Raw genomic sequence first — 27753 nt, forward strand, 5'->3', positions numbered from 1 at the left:
TGCCAAGTTTCAAAGTACCTGGGCATACCATCTGCAGAATATAGAATATAGCATGTCAACAGGTTGTCACAGCCATAGACTGGGACATAGCAGGATAGCAGAGCATGTTAAGCTTACTGCATTTTAACACAGGCCAATGCTTACTTTCTGAATATCAAATTAACATTGAATCTTCTCATTTGCATAAGGTTTTATGGTTAATGTATTGAGTATAAAATTTCCAAGGCTCTTAAGACTATTTTGTATCATTGGACCTTAACTTCAGCTCAAGCAGAGATTTTATTCAAAAAGCAACCAATAACTATCTGCATCTACCATCACTGCTAAAATATTATTACAATTATGCTTAAATCTACCAGACAAACCACCTCAGTTTTAAGATAAAACTGTTAGCATTTGAACTGAAACTAATTAATATAATAAGATAAAAGACAAAATTAAAACAATTATTGCTAGGAAAAAAATAGTAAGAATTCAGAGACTGATTTCCAAAAAGTGTTGGGTATTCTGTTCTTCCATCCTTATTCACACTTCCATTTAATTCAGAAATATGTGTAATAGTCGTACTTTAAAGAACAAAAACAGAAAAAAAATGAACTGAAAATTCACCATGACAACTCAGTTATGCTGCGACTAATTTTCGAGCACCATCTGCTGGTCTGCTTCTAAAACAACAACCGAATTTCCCAGCTGCTGGTATCTCCCGGATAAATCATCAGGTCTGTATTGACTTATTACGTATTTTGTTACCTATTTATTAAAAGATCCCACGAGTCATGCACTATCAGTATACTAGAAGAAATAACAGAATTCACGTAATAATCGATGGCTATAGAGGAGATGTGTTGGGAAGTTAAAATGGCTGCTCTGCAGTTAACATTAGTTGAGACAACCTTGTCACAGTGGTTTTTATGCTGAAAAGGTTTCTAAAGTACATTGAAAATGAAAGCAACTTGGCCACTGTTTTCTCTTAACATACCATATGTTACCCTTACCACAACTCTTGTCAGCAAGAAGAGATATCACTGCAATCTTTTATTTCTTGCAGATTCTCAGCACTGCAAAGTTTGAGAGAAACCTACAAAGACAGAACCTCATCCTCAAATTCATCATCATGATTATTTCTTGCTCACCTCTTGTTCCTAGCAATACAGTGTCATCTGTTTTTCTTGTCTTTCTCCTTATTCCATTCCATTCCAGAAAAAGACTTCACATTTCCTCTAGGACAGGATGAAAATGTCCCATGTTAGGAGCCTGGATTCTGACACGACTAACTTAAAAAATTTGGAGCTCTATTCTTTCCTCCTTCTCCCTAGGAGAAATACATATTTGCTTAATTTGCATGTATGAAAATATTTTGTAATATAAAAAAGCTGTAATTGCTTTTTGTTAAAGATAATTAATTTCCAGTTTGAATTGCCTTGTAATGTCCAGTTTAGATGAAGACATTTGAATATTACAATTTTATTCCCACACTTCTGACAAATATATTTAAATACCACAAAAACACATAATGCACTAAAGGGTTTTTTTAAAACATAAAATAAAATAAAAATAGTTTCAGTATCAAACTGAAAATACAACTTGCAAGGCCTAGATATAAAACGCTGTCTATTGATCTGCTGAACATTTACTTATCTGAGTGTCTCATTATTGAACAGCCACTAAAAATTACCAATTGAATTATTTCCTTATATCCCACGAGTACTTTGTCTACTTCCCAAAATATTTTAGCCAGTCTAGATTTAGTCTGTGTAATGATCAATATTTCACAATAAATCAGAATAAAATCTTGATTCCTACAGTATTCCAACACACACTTAAACCTTTCTTCTTATTTTCATGTTGAAGTAAATAGGACCACTTCTGCATTTTTAGTTAACCATATATGTTCATAATTGAGACTTGGGAGTCCTGTGGAGGGTCACAAAAATTTAAATTCAAGTAAAAGAGCAATCAGAAGGCTGGTGTTCATGAACGAGTCTTTTCAGCATTGAAATATGCTTAATACTTCAAGCAAAATTAACACTTCATACAGGAGAAAAAAACCCAAGTTGTTGGTCTGGATCAAGATGATTCTAAAAAGAGAAAATGCAATCAATTCTTAATATCCGTTGATAATTTGCAGGAATCCCAAAGACATTGATACAGATTTTCATTTACAAGAGTACTGGTAGTAGAGTTAATCCAAAAGTGAAGATCCTGGAATAACAAGTAGAAATGTTTCCACAATTCCTTTAAGACATTATTCCAATTAAGACATTATTTTTGCATTTGCAAAACAGCACTTTAAGGGTTTGTTTGTGCTCTTTTCTTTTTTCACAGTAAAAAAAAGGTAGGTATACTACAATGAAAATACACAGACAACTTTTTATTTATCATTGTTCTATAGAGAAGGAAAATTTATAAACACCTTAACACAACAGTTTATCCAGTTTCCTGTTTGTATCAAGTTTACTTCATCTTCTCACACTAACAACTTCTTTCTCGTGGGTCACAGTGATATCCTTCATAAATTTGTACAAGTCCCACAATACTCTGTCTAGCACCTACTGACATCCTGATGCATGGGATATGTTATTTTATAATTCTACACTAGCACTGTTCCACTTATTATAGGAAATGGATAGAAGCTGTTGCACAAGTTCTTAAATCTCATCATAAGCAATAACCACTTGTAAAACATTCTTATCTCAACAATTTAAAAACACAGTCCACTGTAATGTAATTTACATTGTTAAAATACTGATGTGAGTTCCCAGCTTATACCTAACTATAGCACAACAAGCACAATGTTGGGGTTTTTCTTGGCTCTAGTTTTGGAAGCATTAACCACCAGTTGGGAATATTTGCAAATTTTCAACAAAGTTCCTTCCTCAGTTCTATGACGCTCCTCTTTTGATGCCCTACTGAAGTTTCAGGATGTTTTTCTTTTTGCATCCTGCTTTAGTTCCAAGATATAAGCCCTCATGGAAGCACCCTACGAGTTTCACAATCTTCCAAGGAAAAAAATTACAATAGAACATCCATCTAAGGAAGAACTGCATCCTAATAAAAGAAGGTGGGAACAGATTACCAGCAATTAATAACACAAAGTAGCAAGCAACAGAACTCAGAAACTCTTTTAGAACAAATTCTGTGCCAAGAAGTCCACAGTTATTTACTTTTACAGATCGAGTTATGTGTCTGTTAGAGGAAACAGTATTTCTATCTATTGAAGATTTGCATTTTGAATGCTTATATTGATTTCCTGGTTCAGCTGGTGTTTGATAGCAGAAGCTGCCAAAGTGAAAGACTAGTTTCAAGCTTCCTTTCATATTTCTTCATTTCCCTGCCCTTTCAGTCAATAGTTGCTGTGGACTTCAGAGCAGACAGAGGTGATTAAATCAATTCCAGAAGCTTGAACTGGTTTATAGCAAGCAGAATTGTTAATATCCTTCCATTGTTATTCTTAGACAATACAAGACTGCATATTCCCAGAAAGTACATAAAAATATTAGTTCTTTATTTAAAACAACAAGCTCTCTATATAATGTTATCTGTACTTTTCATGGGCAAGACATGAAATTTCTTCTCTTGTTCTGTTTCACAATGAGTGAAAACTTCTCCATGAAATATAATGGCATGGGCCTTCAGTCACCTGCAGATCCATGGGATCCACAGCCATGCCATTCCCTCTGTTAAAGCTTCTCATAATCTCGTCTCTACCTACAAAGTTAGAATACTGAGCCAGCTCACTCACTCTCATGGTCTTTTCCTATTACAATGCCCTGTAAAGCACTTAATGCAACAGACGGGAAGCACAGAGCTGAAAGAAGGAACTGCGAGGAAGAAATGTGTGCTTTGCCATTGATTCCCACTGCTTTTGTAGCTGACCTAAATTAAGAAAATTGACATTCCTTCATACCTCTATGGTCTAGATCCCCTTCCTCTCTCCCAGTGTGCTGGTTTCAGGCTGCTGCATCCATATGCTTTTCCCACAGCTGGGACAAGTACAACAGAGACCACTAGAAATAATTTGATATGCCATCAATTATATATTTGCATTTCACCACTGAGGCCTACTCTTCTAAAACCTAAATGAAATTACATCTGATTTATGAAAGAGTGGAAATGTCAACTGTCCTATGATAATTGGCTAACTGTACACTTGCACTTGTCCCACCTTTCCAGGAAGGCTTCATGGTGGTTTATGAAGTTCCTGGAAGGACCAGCACCAGAATAGCATAATATGACCAAAGTTTAATAATTATTGCTTATGTTACTACAGTACCTAGGAGGCCCTGTCATCTATCAGAAGCCACTGTGCTAAGCAGTGTATGAATACAGAGAAAAAAAATAAGACAGCCCCTGCCTCTAGAAACAAAAATCATGAGAGATGGGTACAACATACTGCCATGCTATCTTAGGCAGTCAGTCTTGTCAAGACAGCACCATCTCCACTGTCAGCTTTTCTGCCTCCCTCAATACGAAGGACACTGCTGAAGAACCTGCTAAGTTTACTGCTTGTGGCAGGCATAAGCTTCCCAACTGAAAGATAATTTGCAGAACCTCATCTAAATGCAGGTTTTACAGAATGACATCTGTAATTTATTTCTAGAGTGTCTAACTTTCTTTTTGTCTTCAGCTCATTACTTCTGTCTCTGTATTAATACAGTAAGTTCATGAATCTTATCGGGAATTTCCAGTATTTAGTGGTGGCCACTGTCTCTTTTAGGAAACCACATGCGAAAATTCAGACTTTCCTGTGGTATTCTTCAATGTGTGTTGCATGTGATTTTGGAATTCTATACAGTGACTGTAGCTCTTCCATACAGTATTGTCTTATGAAGAACCTAGAATTAGCATTTACTTGGGAGGGAAAAGAAAGATAAGCAGAAAGAGAGAGAACCAAATAATCTAATTTCTCTCAATAAAGAGTTTTGAGTCATGTACTAAGCATGTACCTTAATCTCATCTTCTCCAGTAGCACGGAATGGCAGAAACTGGAAAGCTTCTACTTATTTCCTTCACTGGCCTGAATTAAAACCCTGTACATTTTAGAATTTACACCAATTAAAAAAAAAAATCCAAACAACAACTGTTGCAACACATTTTCTAGGCTGAAACTTGAGAATTCCTTTCAAAATTAGATCATGTAACAGAACTACTATAAGAAGATAACTCTTCTGTGCATTATGCTTGGCTTTTGATTTCTCCCTCATTCCTCTTATGGGAACGCGTTCAATCCTATGTTTTTCACTCACAATACATTTGTTTAGTCTGCCACTTCTATGTCTCTCCCTAATGTCTACTCAGTGTTCACACTAGTGTCTGAACAAATCATCATGTTACATGTTTGTCTGCCAATGAGTCACCAATACTAAACAGTGCATCTATTAAATAAATATCCTTCCCCTATCAGATCCAGATAATGTGTGTAATATGAGATATAAAAGTGTTGTGTGTGAAAAATTTATAGAATTATGCCCATTTAGCAAACCTGAACCATTTTCCTCCTCCCCTCCACAGAGATTCTTGAGGAGGCAGGAAAATTCTCTAGGGAGTCTAAGGTAGTACATGGGGTTTGGTCATCTGACAGACCTTCAGGAGGAAGTATTTTGTGAATGTGCAGAAGTCTGTGATTGACAAGAAGCACACTGCTCTATAAAGTCAGAAACTGTCTGCTTAGCTCCTGTGAGAATGGTAATTGTACATCTGGTGACCTGAAATGCCTTCTCAGCTGGAGAGAGGGACTTGGAGAAATTGTGAGTCACAGCTGTTCATGTAAAAATCCTGCCAGCAAGCACTTGTGGAACTTCACTGTTCTCCCTCTGCATGGACTCCGTGACGTTCTGTCACCACAGAGCATTTGGAGCTGGGAATATTGCTGCTCCCAGGACTCCTTCCACTTCTGTGCACAGCACAGCTCTGCTTGAAGTAGTATGATTTTGGTGAGATACTGCATAAGCTAAGGCCAGTGAGAGGTTCCAATGGATTTTACAAAGTTAGAGCAAACCCCAGTCTGCAATGTTAACCAGGCAAAACAACATAAAAATCTGAAAATTACTGAGATGAAAAAGAAAACTTTATTGTACTGAAATATAAAGAGCCAGGGGTTGTGATTTGTTCAGTAATTAAGCAATGCTATATACCTCCAGCTTACCAACCAAACCTTTATAACTACAAACCTAAAGCAGACTCTTCACTGCAAATCTGTCCAATAGTACAACACAGGGAGTAATCAGGTTTCATTCATTTTCAGTGAGCTCTGCTAAAACTACCAGACTCTAAATTGCTGCTTTTGCCTTATATTTTTTCAGTCACAGAAAGACATTTTAGCCTAATTTAAGTATATTCACTAGTAATTCTTTATTGTGGTTATACTCTTTTTGCCGTCATGTTTCCTGTTACGTTTATGTATCTTTCTTTTCTATATCATCAAGACTTACTTACTGTCATATTTATAACAGCTGTATTTTTATATCCTTAAATACTGCATTGCTTTAGTGATATCTACAAATTTATTTTGGGGAGTCTTAGGTGTTTCAAAAAAAACTACTGGCTATCACAATTTTTATTGTTAAACAAAAAGGTGCTTCTTTCTGTATTCAGACCTCCTAGGCCTTAAAAAAGCATAGAGCAGGTTGCTATTATTTGTCATTTCAATAAAGGTAAGTTGCACTATGCAGTACTGAAAAGGAAGTGACCACAGCTTTTATAAAGCCATTACCCAAACAGCAGTTAACTTTATGGTATCCATGATATCTGACTTCCCTTTTTCAATACAGTTATGGCTGGGAGAGCCCTATCATCACCTGGAAAATCCATGAGTGAAAAGCACTGAGCATATGGTTACAGGAATGCAACTATTTTTAGCAAAAGAATCTTCTAAGAGCAAAAGAAGCTTTATCAGCAATGAAAACATTTAATGGACCACTACTACCTCTGACTTTACAAAATAGAAAGAATAATGAAACAAATTGTCTTTAAATTTGCATTTGTAAAGTAGAAAAGCATAGAAAGACTCATCCTTCATAAAGGACACGCAAACACGATTTAATATCAACACAGCCTCAGCAGAATGTTTAAGTTGAACAGGCAATACTACATGTTATAAATTATTCCACTGACACAGTAAAGCAAAGACTGCTTATAATTAATACTTGAAAGAAGATAACACACTTCAACAGTGGAAAAAATCAGAAAAAAAAGAAAATAAAGCTCAGGAGAGATTTCTGATTCATCAGGAAGGTGTCATTAGCTGTCACAAGGAAATATTATTTAGGTTTAACTCCATTTGGCATAGAAGAAAGTGAATCTCATCCACAGCTGAGACAAAATCAGCTATTGCTGGATCTAAACTGGTGAAAAATATACTCTGTCAACTGTATCAGGTACGTGGACAACAGAAAAATTATCATCCTCAAAGCTGACTCTATATAGGGAAATTAAAGCAGAATAACACTCACAGTTCACTGTAATTGCTTTACAATTTAAGAAAAAACCCCAAACAAAACAAATAAAACAACCAAAACAAACAAAAACCCCCCACCATTCTAAAAAACCCCCACTGATACTTAAAACATTCATTTTGGAAACACTACTTTTAAAAAGTGTATTATTCTTACAAGTATTATCGCCATCTATTGACCCTTGCTTAAAGATCTACTTAGGTAGAAGTCTTGAATGAAATAGCTTTGTCATCAAGTATGAAATGAAGACAAAAATCATCCCCATTAAGCAGCATAAAAATGAAATAGCCTTTTACATCTAGTTGGCAAGGGGAACCACAATGACCACAATAATTAACTCAAAGTATACAGTTTGATTTCATAACAAGACATTTTCAAAATCCCAGCATTGATATGACTGCGGATACTCATATTACTCAACTTCAAATTACTCATATTCTATAGGCATATGTGAGTCTATTTATAAATATATATATGTACATAAATATACACATATATATATATACATGAATCCTTGATGTTACACGAATTTTGGAAAACATAACAAATCAACAAAATTTGACAAAATGAACAATAATATAGTGAAAAGAATCAGAGGATTAGAATGATAATCAATGTCTTCTCACAGCATTTGCTCAAGCTGCACATACCTGATATACAGTAATGTTTAATTTCAGTTTCAGAAATAATAAATGGGGTTATAAATGTAAGAATCAAACTGTTTGTTATGCATGTAATTTTTTTCTCTGTCAGTCTATAAATTTTTATAATGACAGCCTAGTAGAATCTTTTTAAATTCACCTGCATGGATTTATTCATGCAATATCTTTTAATTAGAAGACCACAAATTGTAACAGTTACAATTAAATTTGTCAGTTACAGTTCAGTCACAATACAAAATTGCCCTTTGACTTAAGGGCCACTATAAGGGAAGCTTTCAGCACTAAAGGACAGTTATTGCAAAATCAAAGACAGACTTAATAAGGGTCTTTCAATTTAACAGCAGAGTTTTAATACACAGAGATCCAGACATACTTTTCCTCAGGACTTCAAAAAGTCCTATACTACAGTGTGCTAATAAATATACATGAAAAGATTATAAAATTAATAAAAATGAAATTAAATCAATGAAACATGGGAGTTGTTTACATTCCAGAACATTTAATTTATAGCTTTTAAACAGCATTGCAGACCAAGTTAAAAAATGTAATCTTTTTTTTAGGCTTGCAAGTTATTCAAGTAATGTATACTGAAAGGCACGTCTGAGAATTTGTGTTTCAACAGTTAAAATTCAAGTCTTACCTGGAAAAGGATGGCAGCATAAAATCAAGTACATAAATACAGTTACACAGTTTAAAATTCTTAGTGCATATCAAAATATGCACTAAGCTCTTTGTTCCACCCTCCTTTAAACTGGCATGTATGGCTCACTGCGAGATGTACCTGATCTAGTCTGGAGACTGGTGTGGTACCTATGGTGGCAGTGTACTGTTGGGAACAGAAACATTACTAGGGAAGCAGTAGAACATTTCTTTTCCATGGCTACACTCCTGGGGGTGCAAGACAGTCATAACAAACCCAACTGCCATCACTAGCACACCAAGAGCAAGAATCAGGCTGGATATGAGGTTATCAGAATGGTTCCATCGCTCCTTGGACAGCCTTAGATAACATGCTGATGGGATGATAAAAACAAGTGGGGTAGCACTCAGAACTCCCTGTGTGTGGGAAACAATAGAAAAAACCTCATAAGCACATATATTTAGATGTGAAGAACAAAAACCTAATTTTTAAATATCAGCTTCACTATTGAGTAATTGTTTAGGCAAAAAAATACTGCATTGATAGAATGCTTGCTTTTGATGCATTTGTATATTTGGCCTGAATAGGTGTGTGTTTGTATGCACCCATTTAATTACTTTTATTGATATCTACATTCATACAGAGGTAAATTTTCTGCAATTCTAATGTAAAAACAGAGGGGGAAAATGGGAAAGAAATAACCAACAGTTGTTATGAATGAGAAAATTTAATGGAAACATACATCCTGAGCAAACCAATAGGAATATTGTTAATTTTTATCCAGTTATAATTTGCAAAAGGTTAACTGAGAAGAAACTACATAGGTAATTATTTTAAAAGGAGGGTAATCGGTCAGCTTATCTGCATATTCTGACCTGTTTTATAACACTACTGGAAGCACGATCTGCTAAATCACTGCTACAAAAGTGCTCATGATGGACCTCTTAGCAGAAACTGCACTGTGGATCAGAACAGTGTACATGTGTATTACGATACGTGTATCATAATACACATATGGATGTATCATCTATCATACATGTATTATGTAGCCTAAAGAACAACTCCCTCCATTTTGTTTCATCACTAAGCATGCAGTATATGATTTGAAACTGTCAGTGAATGCAGGGACAGGGATGTAAGGAGGCAGTTCTAAAATATTTCTATATAGAAGCAAGGGCTGTCCTTAAAAAGTTTTCTACATCTTCTAACTTTCCTATTTCCACATCTTTTTTATTTAAAGATAGATGACCTAAAAAGGTAAACTGTTAAGATACAGATTGGACTTTTTTTTAATTTAACATTTCCTTTTATTAAATGTACATTCTGTGCAAAAATACTGACTTCATCTGTTAAGTCCACTTAGTCAAGTAGTCTAGGTCTTGAGCAGACTACACAGCAGTTCCAGCCAGCCAGCCGAAGTTACATAATGTGTTAAAACTGGTTCAAGGCAGCAAGTACCTTGTGTGGGCTGCCTAGTAAGCTTCAGCTCTGCTATGAGGGGATACCAGACACAGGAATGTCTACTGGCAAACAAAGCAGTTCCCTTAAAAGTCATACACCCATATTCTAAAATTGCTCCCTGTTAAGTCCAAAGCAGGGAAAAATTCCAGTTACCATCTCTCTGGTCTCACTACTACTGGTTCTTTCTTTCTACACCCCTCTTTTTTTTTTTGCCCCTTTGGCACAAGGCAGCACTAGGATCTGTCCCAGTGTTTAATAATTTGCCAACTTCATCAGAGGCAGAGACTAGAGAAAGAAATGCTAGATTCAGTATCACTACACAGTTTGGATGAGTATTTTAGTGATCTCTACTGCAGTTTAAATACTTTTGTTAAGTCATAGCCATTTGCCCTATCTCCAAAACTGTTCTAAAGGCCCTCCCCAATCATATGAACTTCACTTCCTGAACTTTCTTTCGCCTTTATTTGCCTGATTTTGAAGCAGTGAATAATTCCTTTTTTCCCCGCTAACATTACTACTGAATATTATGTCAAATTATTTAAGATTTTCAGTAGAGCTATGGATTTTACAGTGTTCTGTTTTATTAAAAAGTGATTTTTTAAATAAAAGAGTATAGAGGTTCACTTACATTCAGCTCTAAAACTATTCCAAGGCAATCATACACTAATGATACACCAGTCGCCACAGCAATGATAACTACTGTCACAACAACATGGAAAACTGTTGAGAGGTTCCCATGGAAAAACACATTGGCAACCACCTGAAACAGAACCACAATTTTTAACCTTGTTTTTGCTCCTTATGTTATCAAACAGATTATTCCAAATCTTCTAACCTTCGGAAACTAAAAGAGTGTATGAGAATAAATTGACTGAATTTTACTTATCTTGCTTCAAGGAAACATCTCCATTTGCTTCCAAATATAACACATAACAAGCATTACTAAAATTGCTGAACACTTCCAAGACTGACTTAGTTATATCTGCAGGATTTAGAGGATACTTAACTTTCTTCTCATTTGGCCACTTCAGAATAAAACCAAATTACAATTATTTATTGAACAGACAGATTTCCTAGATGGAGATGTTTCTAAAAAAAGAAAAACTATTAAGTGTAAAAAGTATGCTATTTTTGGCAATTCTCAACATAGTAACAACAGTGGTATTTATGCCAAACTTGGAATTTTAAGCAGTTCTGATATTATTAAGTAATTCTTAATACGACATTGGGTAATACAATAATGAATGTAATGCAACATGACATTGCCAGTGTCTAAAGAGTAGAACTAGTCCCTCATATTCATTGCACGTATCAGGATAAAATATGGAGATATTTACTACAGATCAACCATAGACTTCAGCTACAATATGTATTAATAATGTGAGAATATTATCATTATATAAGAACATTGTTAAAGGGAAAATGTAATAAATTCTTACCTCTCTGGTCACAAAGCATTCAAGGGGGAAGGTCAGAATTACAGTAACTCCATAACAAAACCTTCCAAATGTAGCAAGGTTGTCATCTCTACAGTAGTTTTCAAATATGTCTCCTGAGGCATAGCAAAATATAATTAGCTTGAACTTCACATCATTTGCCTATTTGCAAATTGAAGTGCAGATTACTGGAGTTACTGGAGTAATTGAGACTTTCTGATCCCCTCTCCTGACACATATCAAGAAACTGCAGTTATAGTCACAAGTTGCATCCAGGAGAAACTTTCAGCTTACGCTACTAGTAGCAGTGTTTTTCTCTGAAGTAGCATTTATCTTTAAAAAATATCTTAAAACATACATATCAGAGTTTGTAATCTGTTATCTTCCCCTTAACACAGATTTTGTGTAACATGCTGGTGTTTGTTTAAATAAAAAGATTCAGAAAGAATCTGTGTGTAAAAGATACATTTCCTCTAAATTGTAACTCCCAGAACAACAATTACACAAAGAAGACCAGGGAGTTCTCTCTGAAGAACTGCATTTCCCTGGTAATATCTAATCCTAGCTGGTAAGCCGTAGTGAACAATTTCAAATATTCTGACCCCAAAAGCCCATTATAACATATGGATTATTACCTAGCAAATCTTATATCTAACAACAAAAGCATTAGTAAAGAATTCAAATCATCATCTTGCTTAGCGTTTACCACAAGGAATCTGTAATAATGATCTCTGAGGCAAAAGTGACAGTGCAAGACAGCGATGAGATGACCCATTAGGTCTTTTCTATCCAATTACAACACTGTCTCATGATTTACTAATTTTAGGCTCACAATGGCACTGAAGAAGCAATAAGGTGTACTTTACAGAAAACAGCCAAAAGGTGTAGATGGGGAGACAAGGTAATATGGAACCCACTTACACTAGAGTTGTATGCTGAGGGACAGCTGCAGTCAGAATATATATTTTAAATGTCTGAGCTAGTCTGCACTTAGTCTAGCTATAGTACATCTAGTACATCTAGAACAGTAACTTACTCTGCTGGAGTAAGAACTGGAGGCAGGAAAAAAGGACAGATCAACTAGTAACCCCCATCATATAATTCCTGTGTTCTCAACTACATGCTACTGCTCATAAGAAAAGCCTTCTACAATCTAGAACATCACTATTAAATAACAAAAAATCTGCTTGCTTACAAAATGTGTATTATTCCTGAAAAGGTAATGCACTGAACAAATTTATGCCTTGTCTTTCTGAACATACCTTTCTTACTTCAACAAAATTATGTTAAATAACATGATGCAACATCGGTTATATATTTGTACTTTTATGTATATTCATATACCCACAAAGGGGACAGTAGGATTAGCTACAGCAGAACAGTGGTTGTAAAGTCAGGAAATATCTATTAGTCAGAGATATATCAGCACAGACAGGAAAAAATACAAGAAAATGTACAGAAAATATATACCTGACACCCTGTAGAAAAATCAAGGCAATTTTTGTTCTTACTGCTCTCTCCTGCTGGACCATGTTGCTAAATCATAGATTTTTAGTCCTCAGAAGTGTTTTGGCTATGGAAGTATTAAAAGAGGACTTTCACCAGTGATGCTTATACTTGGGAATCTGACACCTATTAATATGCAGCTGACACTTTTGTATCCCGATTTGGTTGTTGGGTAACCATGAGGAATGTTGTATTTCTGTCCATATATACTATGATTTTTGTCACTTAGATATTTACAGCAAAAGTCAGACAGAAAGGCAGAAATGTATGGATTATAGCAAGCACCAAAATTGAGGGACTGAGCAGTTTACCTTCTGTGTATCCTGTGAAAGTCATATATCCACATGTAGCAAACACAACACTGATTACAACAGCCAGTGAGACAGACACATGTGTGACTTGAGACCAGTTCTTTAATGTGGGTTCTTCCAGAGACCCATATATTAAGAAGCTGTTATGGTTGCAGATGAATGCTGAAACACACAGGACAGTTCAAGCAAATGTATGAATTCACACATAATGCATAGAGAGACACAGCACTGTTTGAATCTACTCATTATTAAATACAAACATTAATCCTGCAATGAGTGGCAAAGATAAATGGCTAGAACTTTTACTTGCTTAGTTGATTTGATGAAAGTGCATAATCATCCTGATTCTGATTACATTACCCTTAAATGTCATGCCATTCCCCACCCTCCACACCTCCATTCCATCTCTTCCTGTTCTTCTTTTGCTTAAGAACCCAAGTAGATTTGAGACTATTTTTTTTTAATCCACAGAGTCATTTGCTACTTTCAGACTTCCTATGGCATCCATTGGCAGCAGCAAGCACTGGGAGGCCTCAGATTATCACAACTCTAACAGGAAATAATATACCAGATCCTGCAGGCAGGAATAGATTTCAGAATGAGGACTTTTCTGCTAGAGGTTATCCAAGGGAATGCAGAGCAATCACAGCCTCCTCACTTTATCAGTTAGACTAATCCCATTGATGCAGGTGCTTTGAGATGAGCTGGATTCACGTGCACACCTCTGTCTCTGCTACAGTGGCAATAGCTAGGGGGCAATGGATGAGGATAATGTCTTACACCATAAAAATGAAATTCATATGGATGACTCAGTCAATTTCATTTTTTCCCTACCAGCTTAACATTAATACAAAAAAAAAAAAAAACCAAACAAACCCAAACCACAAAAAATTCAATTTCTTGGTCCAAAATATTAAATGATTTCTTACAACTGATCTGAATATTGAAAAAAACAGAAAAAAACACTTACCAAATGACATCACCCCAATGGCTTGTACTGCATTTGATTTTGCAAATGTCCATGCATTTTCTGATTTGGGTCTAAAACAGATATTTGTTTTAATAGATTATCCTCTTTTCAATTATCAGTTATTAAAAATTACTTAAAATATTATGCTGTAATACAGAACTGCTGCTAGTCAGATCTCCAGAACTCTCTGAAGTAGGCCCCAGTGTTCACAACAACTTCACAACAAGCCTGGGGAGATACCTTTCGCACCTCCCTTGTTTTGACTCAAGTATTTCTGTAACCAGATTTCACAGTAAAAAATGCAGCCTGTTTCAGTTTTGTAAATAAACTCTTCAAGTCATCATATACCAAGAAATAGCAACAGGAAAGGCAAAGGCTGTTACTAAGGTTATTTCAATCCAAAATGTCTTCTGACTATTTAGAGGTAATTTCTATCTTTGAATTTGCACATGTAACCCATACAGTCTAGAGATATCTTTTCCTAAGCTACAAATCAAGTGAGGCAGTCTACCTTTTTTTATACCAGTTCCAACTATTCCTCATAGTAAAAAGATTCTGCTACTTTCCAAAAGACAAAAGAAAGTGTAAGAGGGTACAGATAAAAGAAAGTGTAGGAGAGTATATGGAGATTTTTATAATCAGGCAAGAATATAATATTCCCCATATCTCCTTCTTTAAGGTATGCGCACAGTTTTGGACCACAGTTTTGGTAATTGTAATGCTTAGAGGAGAACCACAGAAAACCAACAACAAACTGTTTTTAAAAAACATTTACTGTGTGAACTTCATCTCTGAATAAAGAACCAAAATGAAGAAATGAGGAAGGACACAAAATATCCTTTTCCAGAAATATAATTTGCTAAAAACATTAAATGAAATTCACGAGCCAGTTAAACATTGTATTTGTGATATTAAAACAGACAAAGAAACAAACGATGCAGAGAAGCTTGCTCTTAAAAAGTTGGCTGCTACTAACTTTGATTGCTGTTTTTATTTAGAGGAAAAGCTGCTGCCACCTGAGGCTTAGCTGCTCTTTTCCTACTGCCCTAGAAAGCAGCATGGCACTCAGGCCACTTCTGTGAAGGTAACAATGACAGCTTTGTCTCTCCCTCTCTCTGGTGATAACTAGCTGGTTTTCACAGCTATAATGGCATATGCTGTGCCTGGTTTCATTGCTTTCAAATGTTTAAATTCCACCTCCAGCTCCTAAAATTAAAAAAAAAAAAAAAGAAAAAGTTGCTGTTTCCTCTTTCAGAACTCTTATCTTGCTGTTTCTTGAGTGCTCAAATAGTCAATCCTTCCTTTTTAATTAAAACTCCCCACATTTACAGTATCTAATGCACATTCAGTTCAGACTTAGACCACCTTTTCAGCTCTTAAGCTGTGGTTGCTAAGCTTAACTTTGAAGTGAACAAAACCTGAGTACAAAAAGAAGTTCGTTTTCTTTGTCCTCAGATGTAGTATATTGTTTTGATTGCTGTAACATACTGCTTCAAGTCTTAAGCAGCTGAATACAGCCCTCCTAAAATATCCTCAGACTCATGTAGATGTAATAAATACTATGGATGAAATAGAGCTATCTGGCATATGTCTTGTGAAATAGGACTTATGACCCTATATAGCTGCTGTAGTTCCTTATATGGGCTCCCTTAACTTTATGCCACTGATTTCAAATCACTATCACTAGAAATGCCTGTGGAAATAATTTTGAGTGTATTATTTTTCAGTGAAATATTCACAGTTGATTGGAAAAATATCAATAATACTTCAAAATAAAAATAGCATATAAAAAACTAACACTACAACGGTTCCACTCTGTAACCACTAGAGGTCAGCTTTGAGAGTAAACATACAGAATGAAAATTTGGTTTATATTATCCTTTGACAGCAGAACTTATCAGTTTTCTTTGGCCCTTTTCTATTAATAATTAAGAATTAGATTATCTAGTACCTTAAAAACCAAAATATTTTTAAATTCGCAGAAATAAAGAATGCTTCTGTCTGAAACACATTTAATTTCTGTTAAAATGGTACATCCTGTGCAACATTATAGCTATATTATGAGCTCCTACAAATAGGGATTTTAAAAAAGGGAATGCAGAAAGCACGTGAATTTAATTTGAAACATTTTGAATAAAGGGGCCAAATAATCAATTTTAAAAAATAAAAATCACAGTAGCTAGTTCTCCTCCTGCACAGTGTTAGCTTATGCACTAGCAATATGCAACAGACCAAAATACAGCTTTACTTTAAGGATGAATGGCAAATCAGATTAGGAGTATTATTTGGGGGAAAAAATCCAAAAGAACAAAATCCTGCTTATTTAGCAGCCTAAGAAGATAAATTCCTTCCATTCTAGTTGCAGAATAGAGGAAGAATTTCAGATCCCTGATTGGAACACTACCAGCAGCTTGTAATGTCCTACAGTGCATGTTGGTACAGATGTACTATTTTCTACAGTAGCTCATATACTGCTGCATGTGTTTTGAAAAACATTTTCATACCGTGGGAATAGAGGGATCTCACACCATGAAAGCACTCAATAAGAAATTTCATTTCTGAGAGTCATCAGCTGTAGAGTTGTGACCACATCAGTAAGAAATTACCCCAAGTTCAGTTTGCAGGACATACAGACTTATACAAGGCTCCTGGAAAAGGGTGCAGGTGATATGAAAGTATTTATAGAAAATAAGACTTCATAGTCAGAAAGAGAAAATTGTGTCAGGGAACAATAGGCATTAGTTATGGAAGAGCCATACAGTGAACAATCATACAAAATTACTCACAAGGCAAAGGGCAGCTAGTGGAAACATCAAGAGTCAAGGTAAACATACACACGTTGATATAAATATAGCCGTCTGTGTAGGCAGATGCACACACACCCTGAAAAAGTGTGTAGAATACAGGGTAACATCACACCTGTTGTGCTCTTTCAATCCTGCTGCAACTGTTCAAGACGGACTTTTTTTTTTTTTTGATGGACTTTGTTCTGACCAGTTTGACCTACATTCTTGTTAGGGGTTGCTAGGGGAAGATTTTAACTGCTGCTTATACAAGGATAGCAGTAGCTGCAAAAATCGATGAATGACAAAACCAGCCAGCTCTCTGTTCCTCACTCAGTGTATAAAAACACAGGCTATGCCTGCATGAACAGAAAGGTTTTTTTCATGCCAGAGAAGAAGTATTAGATGAAACAACAAAAGGTAACTAAATGTGCTTGTTGACAGCTGTACTGTCTATCATACATAGCAGAAGCTTTAACACAAAGTAAAGCCTGAGATGTGATTCTTGGAACAAAAATAATAAAAGATTTAGGAAAAAGACAGTCCAAGGGAGTCCCCAGACAGGAAAAAGTTTCAGCTGAAACTAAGACAACAGCAAGACAGACTGCAGGTAGTGAGGCTTAGTGATGAGGAAAACCTTAAGGTTAAGAAGAGAAGGCTCTACTCAGTCTTCAGCATATGTAAGTGAAAGTATAGTATAATAAGCATGTTAGTGAGTTTTTAAAAGTTTTGAAAATATTCATGTTTATCCACATAAGAGCAGAGGGAAATGAAAAGAACAAATGAACCAGACAAAGGTTAAGACATCCTAGCAGTGTGAAAGGAATTTCAAATCCAGACCATGAGTGAGAGTTGGACAAATTTGTCTGGCAGTCTAAAATGGCCTATCTTCTACTTCTTGTAAAATACAGCATAATATTCCCCATCTATCTATGTTATGAAAAAAATCTTTTCTGTCATTTATGTAGAAACACCATCAAATATAATACAGTAGCAGTAGCAAAACATCTTTAAGGAAGGTAAGAAAAACACACATCCCTGATCTCAACCCATTTTGTGGGTATGAAACACTGACTGAAAAAAAAAAAAGGTTAATTTCTTCAGAGGCAGAAACTCATATTTTTGGCAGGGGAGCTACATGTTGGAATGAGTGAAAGATTTCCATCGTTTTGAATTGAAGATCAGGGACAAACCATCGAGTTTAGATACAAACAGGCAGTCAATCCAGGAACACCTCACAGATTAATTCAGGTTCAATTCAATTATTTAGACCTTTAGGAAATTAACGGTAAAATTTCAATTTAATTCTATTCTAAGGTAAAATACCTTTTTAGTTCTTTTTAAGCTTTAAAGGTTTAAAGATATTGAGAACTTTACAGATGCTATATATAATTTCAATCAATACAACAGAAAGAAAATGAGTACAGCTCACATCAGCCTTGGATTTTATATTAATCAAAGTCATCTTGTGAAAGACACAGAAAAGGAAAAGCTATTATGTCAGTCCACTTAGTTACAGGTGTTTTAATTCTTCTTTCTTCCTTAATGAATTACTTAGCAATTCTGTAAATATATGGGAGCTTAGTTTTATTTTTTAATTTCATCACACATTAAAGTTTATCTTTGCTTACTACTGGATTTTTTTATATGAAGGAAAGAATCAACTTTCTACTTTCATGTTTGTTTCCTGAGCACTTGGTGTTTCATCCCTACGATCAGCTGCTAGTTCAGTAATTCTCACATCCTCTTTACATGTAACAGATGCTCTTGAAGTTTTTCCTAGAGATTTATGTACTATGTAGACACTGACATCAGGACATTCTTCCCAAAAGAACACAAAATTAAATTAAAATGACCCATCTTTATAATATAAACATAAAATGTTTCTTTTTACAGCAATGAATGTTAACTTCATGCTTCAAAGTTGAAACTATTTTATGCAGTATTAACATACTGTACATTTACTGTTTGAGATATTCTAACCTATTGTTTTTGATCACAGTAGGTAAATACCCAGCTATGAGTAGGTGGAAATAATGATCAGATCATCAAAATATATTTTTATCCAACATCTTGAAATACTGAGAGTAAACTCTGAGTAATCCAAACCACTGGATTTTATCTGCAGGTTCATTATGTCATTCAGGCAATAATAATCATATGGATGATAGTAATCAAAAGCAAAACTGAAAAAAAAAAAGCACCTTGGTTTCTCAGTTTGGTATTTGTTATAAAAGGAAAAAAAATTAAACTAAGTATCTATTAAACTATCCCTCATGATAAATACAGGGTTTTTTTTTCTCTGGAGAACTAACATGACAATAACAGCCCTATAATGTCCCTGGACAATCCGCTCCACTCAAAAAAACATCAAACTAAATTACATAAATGGAAGTGTGGCAACTCCCAAACAATACAGTTGCAAGGGATCTTAAGACACTTGCATTTAAGATACATAAAGCTTTCTTCTCTGCTTCTCAGAGGGAATATCACAGGCAGGTGGGGCATCATGATCTCACTTTTATTTGCAGAAAACTTAAGGCAGCCACTGAGCACAATGAGAAGCACAGTAAATGACAAGAAGAGAAACACTAAAGGAATTGTGTTTGTTTAGTCTATTGAAAGGATCCCCAAAGTGGGACAAGTTTTTTAGAGGTGTTTTTCAAGCATTTGAAAAAGAATGAGCAGTTTGCTCATTCTCCACTGTGGGGCCAAGGAGCAACCTACATAAAATGGAGTAAGAGACATGTGATACACATTTAGGAAGAATGCATAAGAACTGGAATGGGAAACCATGGAATTACCAAGAATACATCACCTGTCATCAATGACAGGCACATAATCAGTTCAGCCATACAACAGTTGCAGGGATTAAATATTCTTGGCCCAATCAAATCTCTTTGGAAACTCCAAATTACATTGTATTTTAATAAGGATTCACAATAAATGTGTTGATTCACTTGTTTCATTTGTAATATGATCAGACCCATAGTAAAATAAAACAGTGTTCTTTATTCTCATAGAAAAAAAATGAGATGGCAGTCCAGTATACAACTAACAAAATAATAGAAGAGTTTTAATAATTAACATATATGTCTATACCTTACTGTAAAATAAAAATAGTAAAAACAGTAAAAGTAGAAAACATAGACATTAACAAAATATTTAAAAGGAAAAAAATTCTTACTAACATTTTATCAACTTGCTAGATGCATTTTTGCAAACAAGAAATATAAAGGCAAAAATGGAAGTCTCTAAAGAATTAAAAAGTAAAACTTCAAGAATCACCCAAAACCCAACATTACTAATTTCAAGAAAAAATAAAATCATGCATTCCATATTTTTCAGTGCATCACAACTGTGGAGAAGAAATGTTACCATAGTAACAAGGTTATCAGTAACTATTATATATAGCTTCTTCCTTTTTTGACAGGGGATTTTGAGATTAACCTTTCAAATATCCCTTCAACACACAGTATGAAAAACATGCTGCTTCAGAAAGATGGCAGGGAGGGAAGTCCCACACTGTTCTGAGTGCGTCATTTTGGGGATGATAGACAACATCATCTGGGACAACTTTAGAAACTGCTATTCTAGGCATCCTCTTACCATTAAACCTGAATACCCTGCAATTAACCCACGTATCACAGCAGTAAAACAAATGAATAATTATGCATAACAATGCTGAAACAATCCTGGTGGAAGGATTCACTTACAGGCACATAAGATATACCATATAAACCTGTTCCAATAAATAAAACAGCACATTCAGAAATAGTTTTTCATATTTATTATATCTTCACATTTAAAGGATGAAGAAAAAGGCAGCTGTCCTAGGCCATTAAAGAAGAAGAATAGATTCATAACACTTTCTTGCAATATAACTACAAAAATATTGTCACAACATATGTGTACTAAATGGTCTAGAACACTCCAATGTCTAATGTTAAACACTACTCTTAGAGTATGAGTGCTGGAAAAGGTTTGTATGCTTTTCTCAAATAACAGAATAAATTTTTTATTAAATTCATTTTTAAAAATTTTCATTATTTGTATTGGTTTTTACTATGATATTATTATATTAACAGAAGAAGAAGTATTCCTAAGATACTAGCTATCTTCAGGTTGTAAATATAGGCCTTCTGACAAATGGACAAAATAAAAAAAATTCCCAAATGACAGACAACCTCACATGCCCATTCAGGACACAGCTGCTGTTAGTCATATCATCTGCAATTTCCAATTAAACTCTAGGGGTTTTGAGACTTTTTCTAGATTTGGTTGCATTCAGAAGAAGAAAAGAAAATGGATAAAGTATATTTAGCTGTTCATTCTGTATTACTATTTGTAAAAATTTTTCAATTATCTGTCTGTCCCAAGAGAGGTATGTTATAGAATTATGCAAATATATGCAAGAGTGAACTAAGAGATTACATAATCAAAAACTAAATTTGTGACAAGTGTAAGAATACTCACACTTGTGGACTGAAGGTTACAGTTCTCACCATCACAATTATCAAGATGACAACGGTTAAAATCAGAGAAATAAGAGATATCTGTAAAGATAAAAATATTACTGCAGTCAGTAAGATCCTGAAAGGTTGTTCTTTTAGCAGCACAATGTATTTGTTAATAATTTTACATTAAGTTATGACTGGCACTTATTTTTTAATGGCATACAAAAAAACAAACCGCTGTTATGATTTACCTTTCCCAATTTTGCTATGTCTTGATATAAAGATATGGGTAAGGTAAAGATGATGGTGGTAAGAAGAATTATGAAGTGACGGTCAGTAAGCACGTTATCCAGCCCAACTAAAGAAAAAAGAAAATAATTTATTTCCTTAAGAGACTCACATGAGGAACAGATTTCTTACATTTGAAAGTTTAGGAAAAAAGAAACTGTTGGTGATCAAACTTCTACCCCCTTTACTCAAGCTAAGTAACACTGAAAACTAGGCATTAACTAACCTTTAGGAAGCCATGCACAGCATGTGCATAATCAAAAGAACTCTGCAAATTCAAGCCAAATGCATAATTTATGGGATATATTAAACTAAAATTAGAAAGTCTGGCATTCCTACATATAGATTAGTGTTAATGTCTTTCATCATGTCTGGGTCAATGTTGGGAGACTGCAAGTAAAACATTCTACTACTTCTTTATGCCATTTACTCTTGAGGATTTTTTCACACTGTGTGTTGACTTCAATTACTGGGCTGTTGAAGATAGGTCAAATCTTAAAGAACGATCCTAAAATAAGTTAATTTTGAGGTTTCTTTTGAACACCTTTCTTGCCATCAGCTGGCTTCCACTTGCAAAATAGATTACCATGTGAAGGCAACAATGTTATACTATTCCATGCAATCAGTGGGATTTATTTGTGTAACTGGTGGTTTTTTTCAAGCCAATGACAAAATAAAACACATCTCAGTTTCAGTCAGGCTACCATAAATCCTGGGCTTGAATGAACACTTGCTGAATAATTTTGGCTGGAAAGTGACTGGCAATTAACATGGAAAAATCTGTGTTCTGTTCCCTCTTTTCTTTGAGAGATTATAATGCTTTCCCACATCTTTCCAGGTGGGTATTCTACCAGACAGGTAAAAAAATTTGCCATGCTGGGGGTTCCTCCTATGACAGAAGTCATATTACATATCAATCATTAGATATTCACTGTCACTATCAATTTGATCAGGTATGCACAGAACAACAGAGTGTGACAGTTAAAATTACATCCACACCTTGCAGGCTTCACATGCTGAAAACTATAATCCTCCTGTGGAGGCTTTGTGCTAAAGTAGATCACAAATGAGCACACAAATTGCTCCACTGATTCTGCTGTGAAAACTTAAAGCACAGGAAGGGACACAAGGGCATGAGTTAAAAAGCTCAAAGTGCCACATCTGGTTTTGCAGTGAATATCTAAGAGAACTGAAAGTTACACACACAGTTCATGACCAGCTACTACAGATACACTTAAGTAAACATTAAATTCATTATATTATTTGCAACTCATCCCGAATTATTCACCAGACGAAGTGCGGTTTCAAGTGCACTTCAAATGACCATTACAGGAATTATCTAAAAAAGATGACAAAAAATGATGTTGTAAATAAACAACTGGGGAAGACCCACTTCTATTTGCTTAGTATTTCACTGAAGCATGTGGTCCCTTCACTGACACTGAGTCCACTGATAACCAAAGACTAGGGGTTTTATTTAGGAAAGACTTACTGAAACAGAGAAAGAAAATACAAACCCCAAGCTAAAAAACAAAACAAAACAAAACAACAAAAAAACCAAAAACAAAAACAAAAAAAAAACCACCGAAAAAAAAAAACCCAAAACCAAAAACCAAAAACTTCAAGAAAAACCAAAAACCAAAAACTTCAAGAAAACCCACTCATAGAAACAGGCTTCAAGTTCTTAACTTGAACTATATTTAAGAGCAATTTAGAAGCAAAGTAACAGGTAATCCCCAAATACTTACGCTACACTCCTATCCAATACATAATCCCCCATTCTGAATTTTTAAAATGCCTCTTACCTCCAGGAATTCTCTGAAAAACTTTGGTTAAAGTGTCTCCTGTTATTATGTTGTAACTGATCATAGCTTAAAGAAAAATAATTTTTTTTGTTAGCACAAGTCATATCCAAAATATTTGATAAACACTGAACACACATATTTTGCAGACTTCAGGATCATATGCCACTGTCCCTCTTATACAAATCCTGGCTAGCACCAAAAAGTTGTAAGTTTCAAGTTTAAAACAGAATTAAATTTTATTTTTTTCTTTGGTTTTCTTTTTTTTAAACAGGTACAACCTAAGCAATAATTCAGCCTGATAAGCAAGGCCATTGTGCTGACTTGACATATAAACTTAGTTCAGAAGAGGTAAAAAAGGTTTTTTAAAACAGTTGGTTTCAAATAGCAATTCTTTGTCAGTTTATTTTCAAATACTTGTTTCGATTTAGTAAAGTTCCTGTGTTAGTCTAATAATTAGTCCTGCAATGAAACACAAGGGACTTTCTAGCTAATGCAAAAAACTAGCAAAATCTTTAAACCAGAAGAAAGGAGAAAATAGACTAAGATATCAGATATGGACTTCCAGTCCTCTCTCACATTAATAAGTGCTGTGGACTTAACATTCACATGTCATTCTTGTCTAATTCTACACTAAAAGTGTGTATATTTGTGCATGTGTGTATACATATAAAATATATTTATACACTCGTGTGGTATTCAACAGTCAGACAGCATACATGTAGGTATTGACCTTAATGCATAAATATCCACTGTTGTGAAATTGTAAGTTATTAACGCTACTTACAGAAATAAATTCAAGCACATACAAGTGCATAACTAGTTCCACGGTGAGGATTGAGACCTTTACAATTCTTTTTCATATTATCTACAAAGTAGTTGATTTACAGTGGGGGATAATTACATGTGTAACATTGCCACCTGCAGTAACAGCAACCTGACTCCCTTAAAAATCTCAGCTACCTGTAATAGGACTGATCATTCACAAAGTAGGAATTTTGACCTGGGTATCCCAAGTCACCACCTCTTGCAGCCCCATGTGTGAAACTATCAAGATCATATAAGATTTGATTTGATCACGTTACTCCTGTAAGGGACAGATTCAGAATATCACTTTATTTCAAACTTCTCGTCTCATAAATTCCTGCCCAGATTATACCTGTTTGTTCTTTTACTATTTCCTCTTCAAAGAAGTCTTGACTGCCCTACCTCCCAGTAGCTTCTTGGGCATGAGGCTGAACTAATGCTTTTGAAGAGCAATGACAGCACACAATATTCAAGCAAGAGCTGATTAGTGGCTTTTTCAATTACAGTAATATTGCATCTCTGAAAAAATAGTAAATCCATATACTCCTAAAGCTGTGTTTTCCTTTTGTTTTAGGCTCATCAACTTTGTGCTCTGGTACTCATTCTAGAACAGAATCTCCTTTGCTATTTTTTTTGTCATTCATTTTTACATGTGTGATCATGAATTTCTCTGCTATTACATCTCAGTTCATTTCTATTATTCTGGTCCTCCAATTCATTGAATTCTTCCTCGGTCGTTCTTCAGAACACACAAAGTAAATTTAATTATTTTACTGAATAGTAGAGAGGCATATATAGTATATTCTTTACACAGTTCTTAATATTTAACCAGTGAAACAATGAGGCAATGTAAAAAAGCTTGTTACTTGTAAAACTCAGACATTGATACTTTATGTGATCTTACCAATAAATGGATATAAAAACTGAAGAGTTGAAAGAATTATATAACCTGCACGACCATAGGTTTTTCTGACCAGCTCTTGATATGTGTTGGTATTGGACAGATTTCCTCCTTTGATTAGTAATATAATGGAATAATCTGTTAAAATATAAAGTACTGTTAAAGACAATATGAACTAGCTTATGGTTTGTTACTTCTCATCTTCTTTCACTCCTTAAAAAAGAAAGTCTCTTAAAAGGAAAACAGTGTCATTGGGAGGATTGGGGACTAGAAATCTCACAAAATATTTCAACCCACCAAATCCCGGAGTTATAGGTTCATATTGGAAGGAAAATATTCAAAATCATAGTACAACCAAAGGTTTGCATTCTGTGGTACATTTAAAAACAGTGATATACAACCCACTCAAGGATCAGTCTCCTAATTAGGGTAAAAACAGTGGATTAAAACATGTCGTTATGGGGCACAAATAAAAACATTCTTTCAAATGTTACCTTGACTAGTCCAAGAAACTAGGCTTTATGAAAATAAATGCACACAAAAAGCAGCTTTATATGTTGTACAGTGTAATTCTCTACTTTTACTAATCTGCTCAAGGGATTAGTGAGGTAAAAGAAAAAATTAGTAATTTCTACTCTCATAGATATACTTGTTCAAGGTATCATAAAGCTCAAGAACAGCCAAAATGTCACAGGACTACTGTGACAGAAACTGCCTTTGGAGTACCTGTGATGTAGGCAACCACAAATAAAAGCAGTACTCCTAGAGGAAAACCAGCTTCCTTCATTGAATATGGCAATCCTGCAAAGAAAAGGAGAGACTTATAGAAGAACCTTTACAAATAATTATTTGTGACAACCAAAATAAAGAAATATTCAGATTTTTAAAAAAATGCTAGGAATCTCCAAAATTGGACCAGCATGCTTAATAACCCCAGAGAGATCATTTTCAGTGGACAAAGTGTTCCCCAGGTGTGAAGTTCTGTTAGCACCTGTCCAGCCTCTCTGATCATTATGGCCAGGAGGCTGTGGGGTATTTGTCACTGAGATGTGATCTCAGCTGACCCCTCTGCATTTTTGCATTGTAAGCAAATAAATACAGAGAAAAATCTTTAGAAACAGCAGCAGAAAGTAAGATGACAGTGTTATTCTCCAAGCTGGATAATCATGCATGAATAAACAAGGCTGAACACAGAAGAGCAAAGAAAAGTAGACTTACCTATAATGCCTGATCCTATGATTGAATTGACAATGTTAAACGCAGCTGATGCCAGATCACTGTTTCCTCCTTTTTTCCTGGGCTTACTAAGGAGGGCTATTTGGTCATCTGTTTCTACCTATTTCAGGAAGACAATGAAAACACTGTACATGAGAAAAAAGAGGTGAGAACAAGGATTTTACATGTAGTCTATGAAAGATAAAGAACCCCCACTTTCCATAGACTCAGATTTGTAGAGGTATTTTGATAAATAAATCCCATTTCTTTCAGTGAGAAATCAAAGGGGTATTAGGCATCTAATTCCTGTATAAGTCTGACCCATAATCTTCTGTAATTCTTCTCTGAAAAATAATAAGTGGAAGGACAGAAATGTATATAAACTCAGAGGTAGGCTGCTAAACAAAGAGCTTTTTAGTCACATTTCAAAGGTAGAAATGGGAATCAAGTGTTTTTGAAAATACTTTGGCTAATACAACTAGTCAGCAAAAATTTGCCCCTGAATCAGGGAAATGAAATTAATTTTAAGAGTTACTAGTAAAGCTTGTCAACATTTGGATATACTCTAATCCAAGGTCTTATCCAGTATTTTAAATATTTCTGTGCCATTCAATGGTTTAGTTAATTATGAATAGTCCCAGAAAGTTTCTGTTGGAGAGTCTGGTAGAAGCCAAAATTCAAAGCACATTTTGTAGCAAGTGGCTTCAAAAATTAAATTTCTAATCTTCATAAAGTATTTCTTCATAAGCAAGCAGTGGTCCTCTCCTCAGATCACCACTACACTGTCAGAGAACATTTTAGAATTAGAAAGACAGTATTTTAAGTGAAGTTGTGAAATTCAAAAAAAGGAACATTTAATGAAGAAAATGCCTGCCTCTGTTCTACAAAAGCAAAACATGGTGTACTTAGTCTGAAAGTAAAACCACTATTTCATGGATGCAAGAGCCTATTTAACTTACATAGCAGGTAGTATAAACTCAGATGCTTGTCACTAATCCTCCCGGAAAAAAAAATTATTGAAAAATCTAAAAGTCATCTGTAGATAGAGGCATAAGCTGAC

General features: G+C 34.8%; 1 protein-coding gene across 1 annotated transcript; it reads right to left on the reverse strand.

The window, feature by feature from the left end:
• Window positions 1-8356: 8356 nt before the first annotated feature.
• Window positions 8357-26812, reverse strand: SLC38A11 (solute carrier family 38 member 11). Its single transcript, XM_029959870.1, has 11 exons — window positions 26697-26812; window positions 26205-26279; window positions 25482-25616; window positions 23774-23839; window positions 21932-22038; window positions 21700-21779; window positions 14441-14511; window positions 13471-13632; window positions 11657-11769; window positions 10846-10977; window positions 8357-9172 (listed from the first exon to the last, which is right to left on the reverse strand). Exons 2-11 carry the CDS (start codon window positions 26263-26265, stop codon window positions 8927-8929), a joined length of 1173 nt encoding a protein of 390 aa, XP_029815730.1. The 5' UTR covers window positions 26266-26279; window positions 26697-26812; the 3' UTR covers window positions 8357-8926.
• Window positions 26813-27753: the final 941 nt, after the last annotated feature.

The sequence above is a fragment of the Manacus vitellinus genome, unplaced genomic scaffold, assembly GCF_001715985.3.
Source record: "Manacus vitellinus isolate BGI_N305 unplaced genomic scaffold, ASM171598v3 scaffold_22_pilon, whole genome shotgun sequence".
Classification (NCBI taxonomy): Eukaryota; Metazoa; Chordata; class Aves; order Passeriformes; family Pipridae; genus Manacus; species Manacus vitellinus.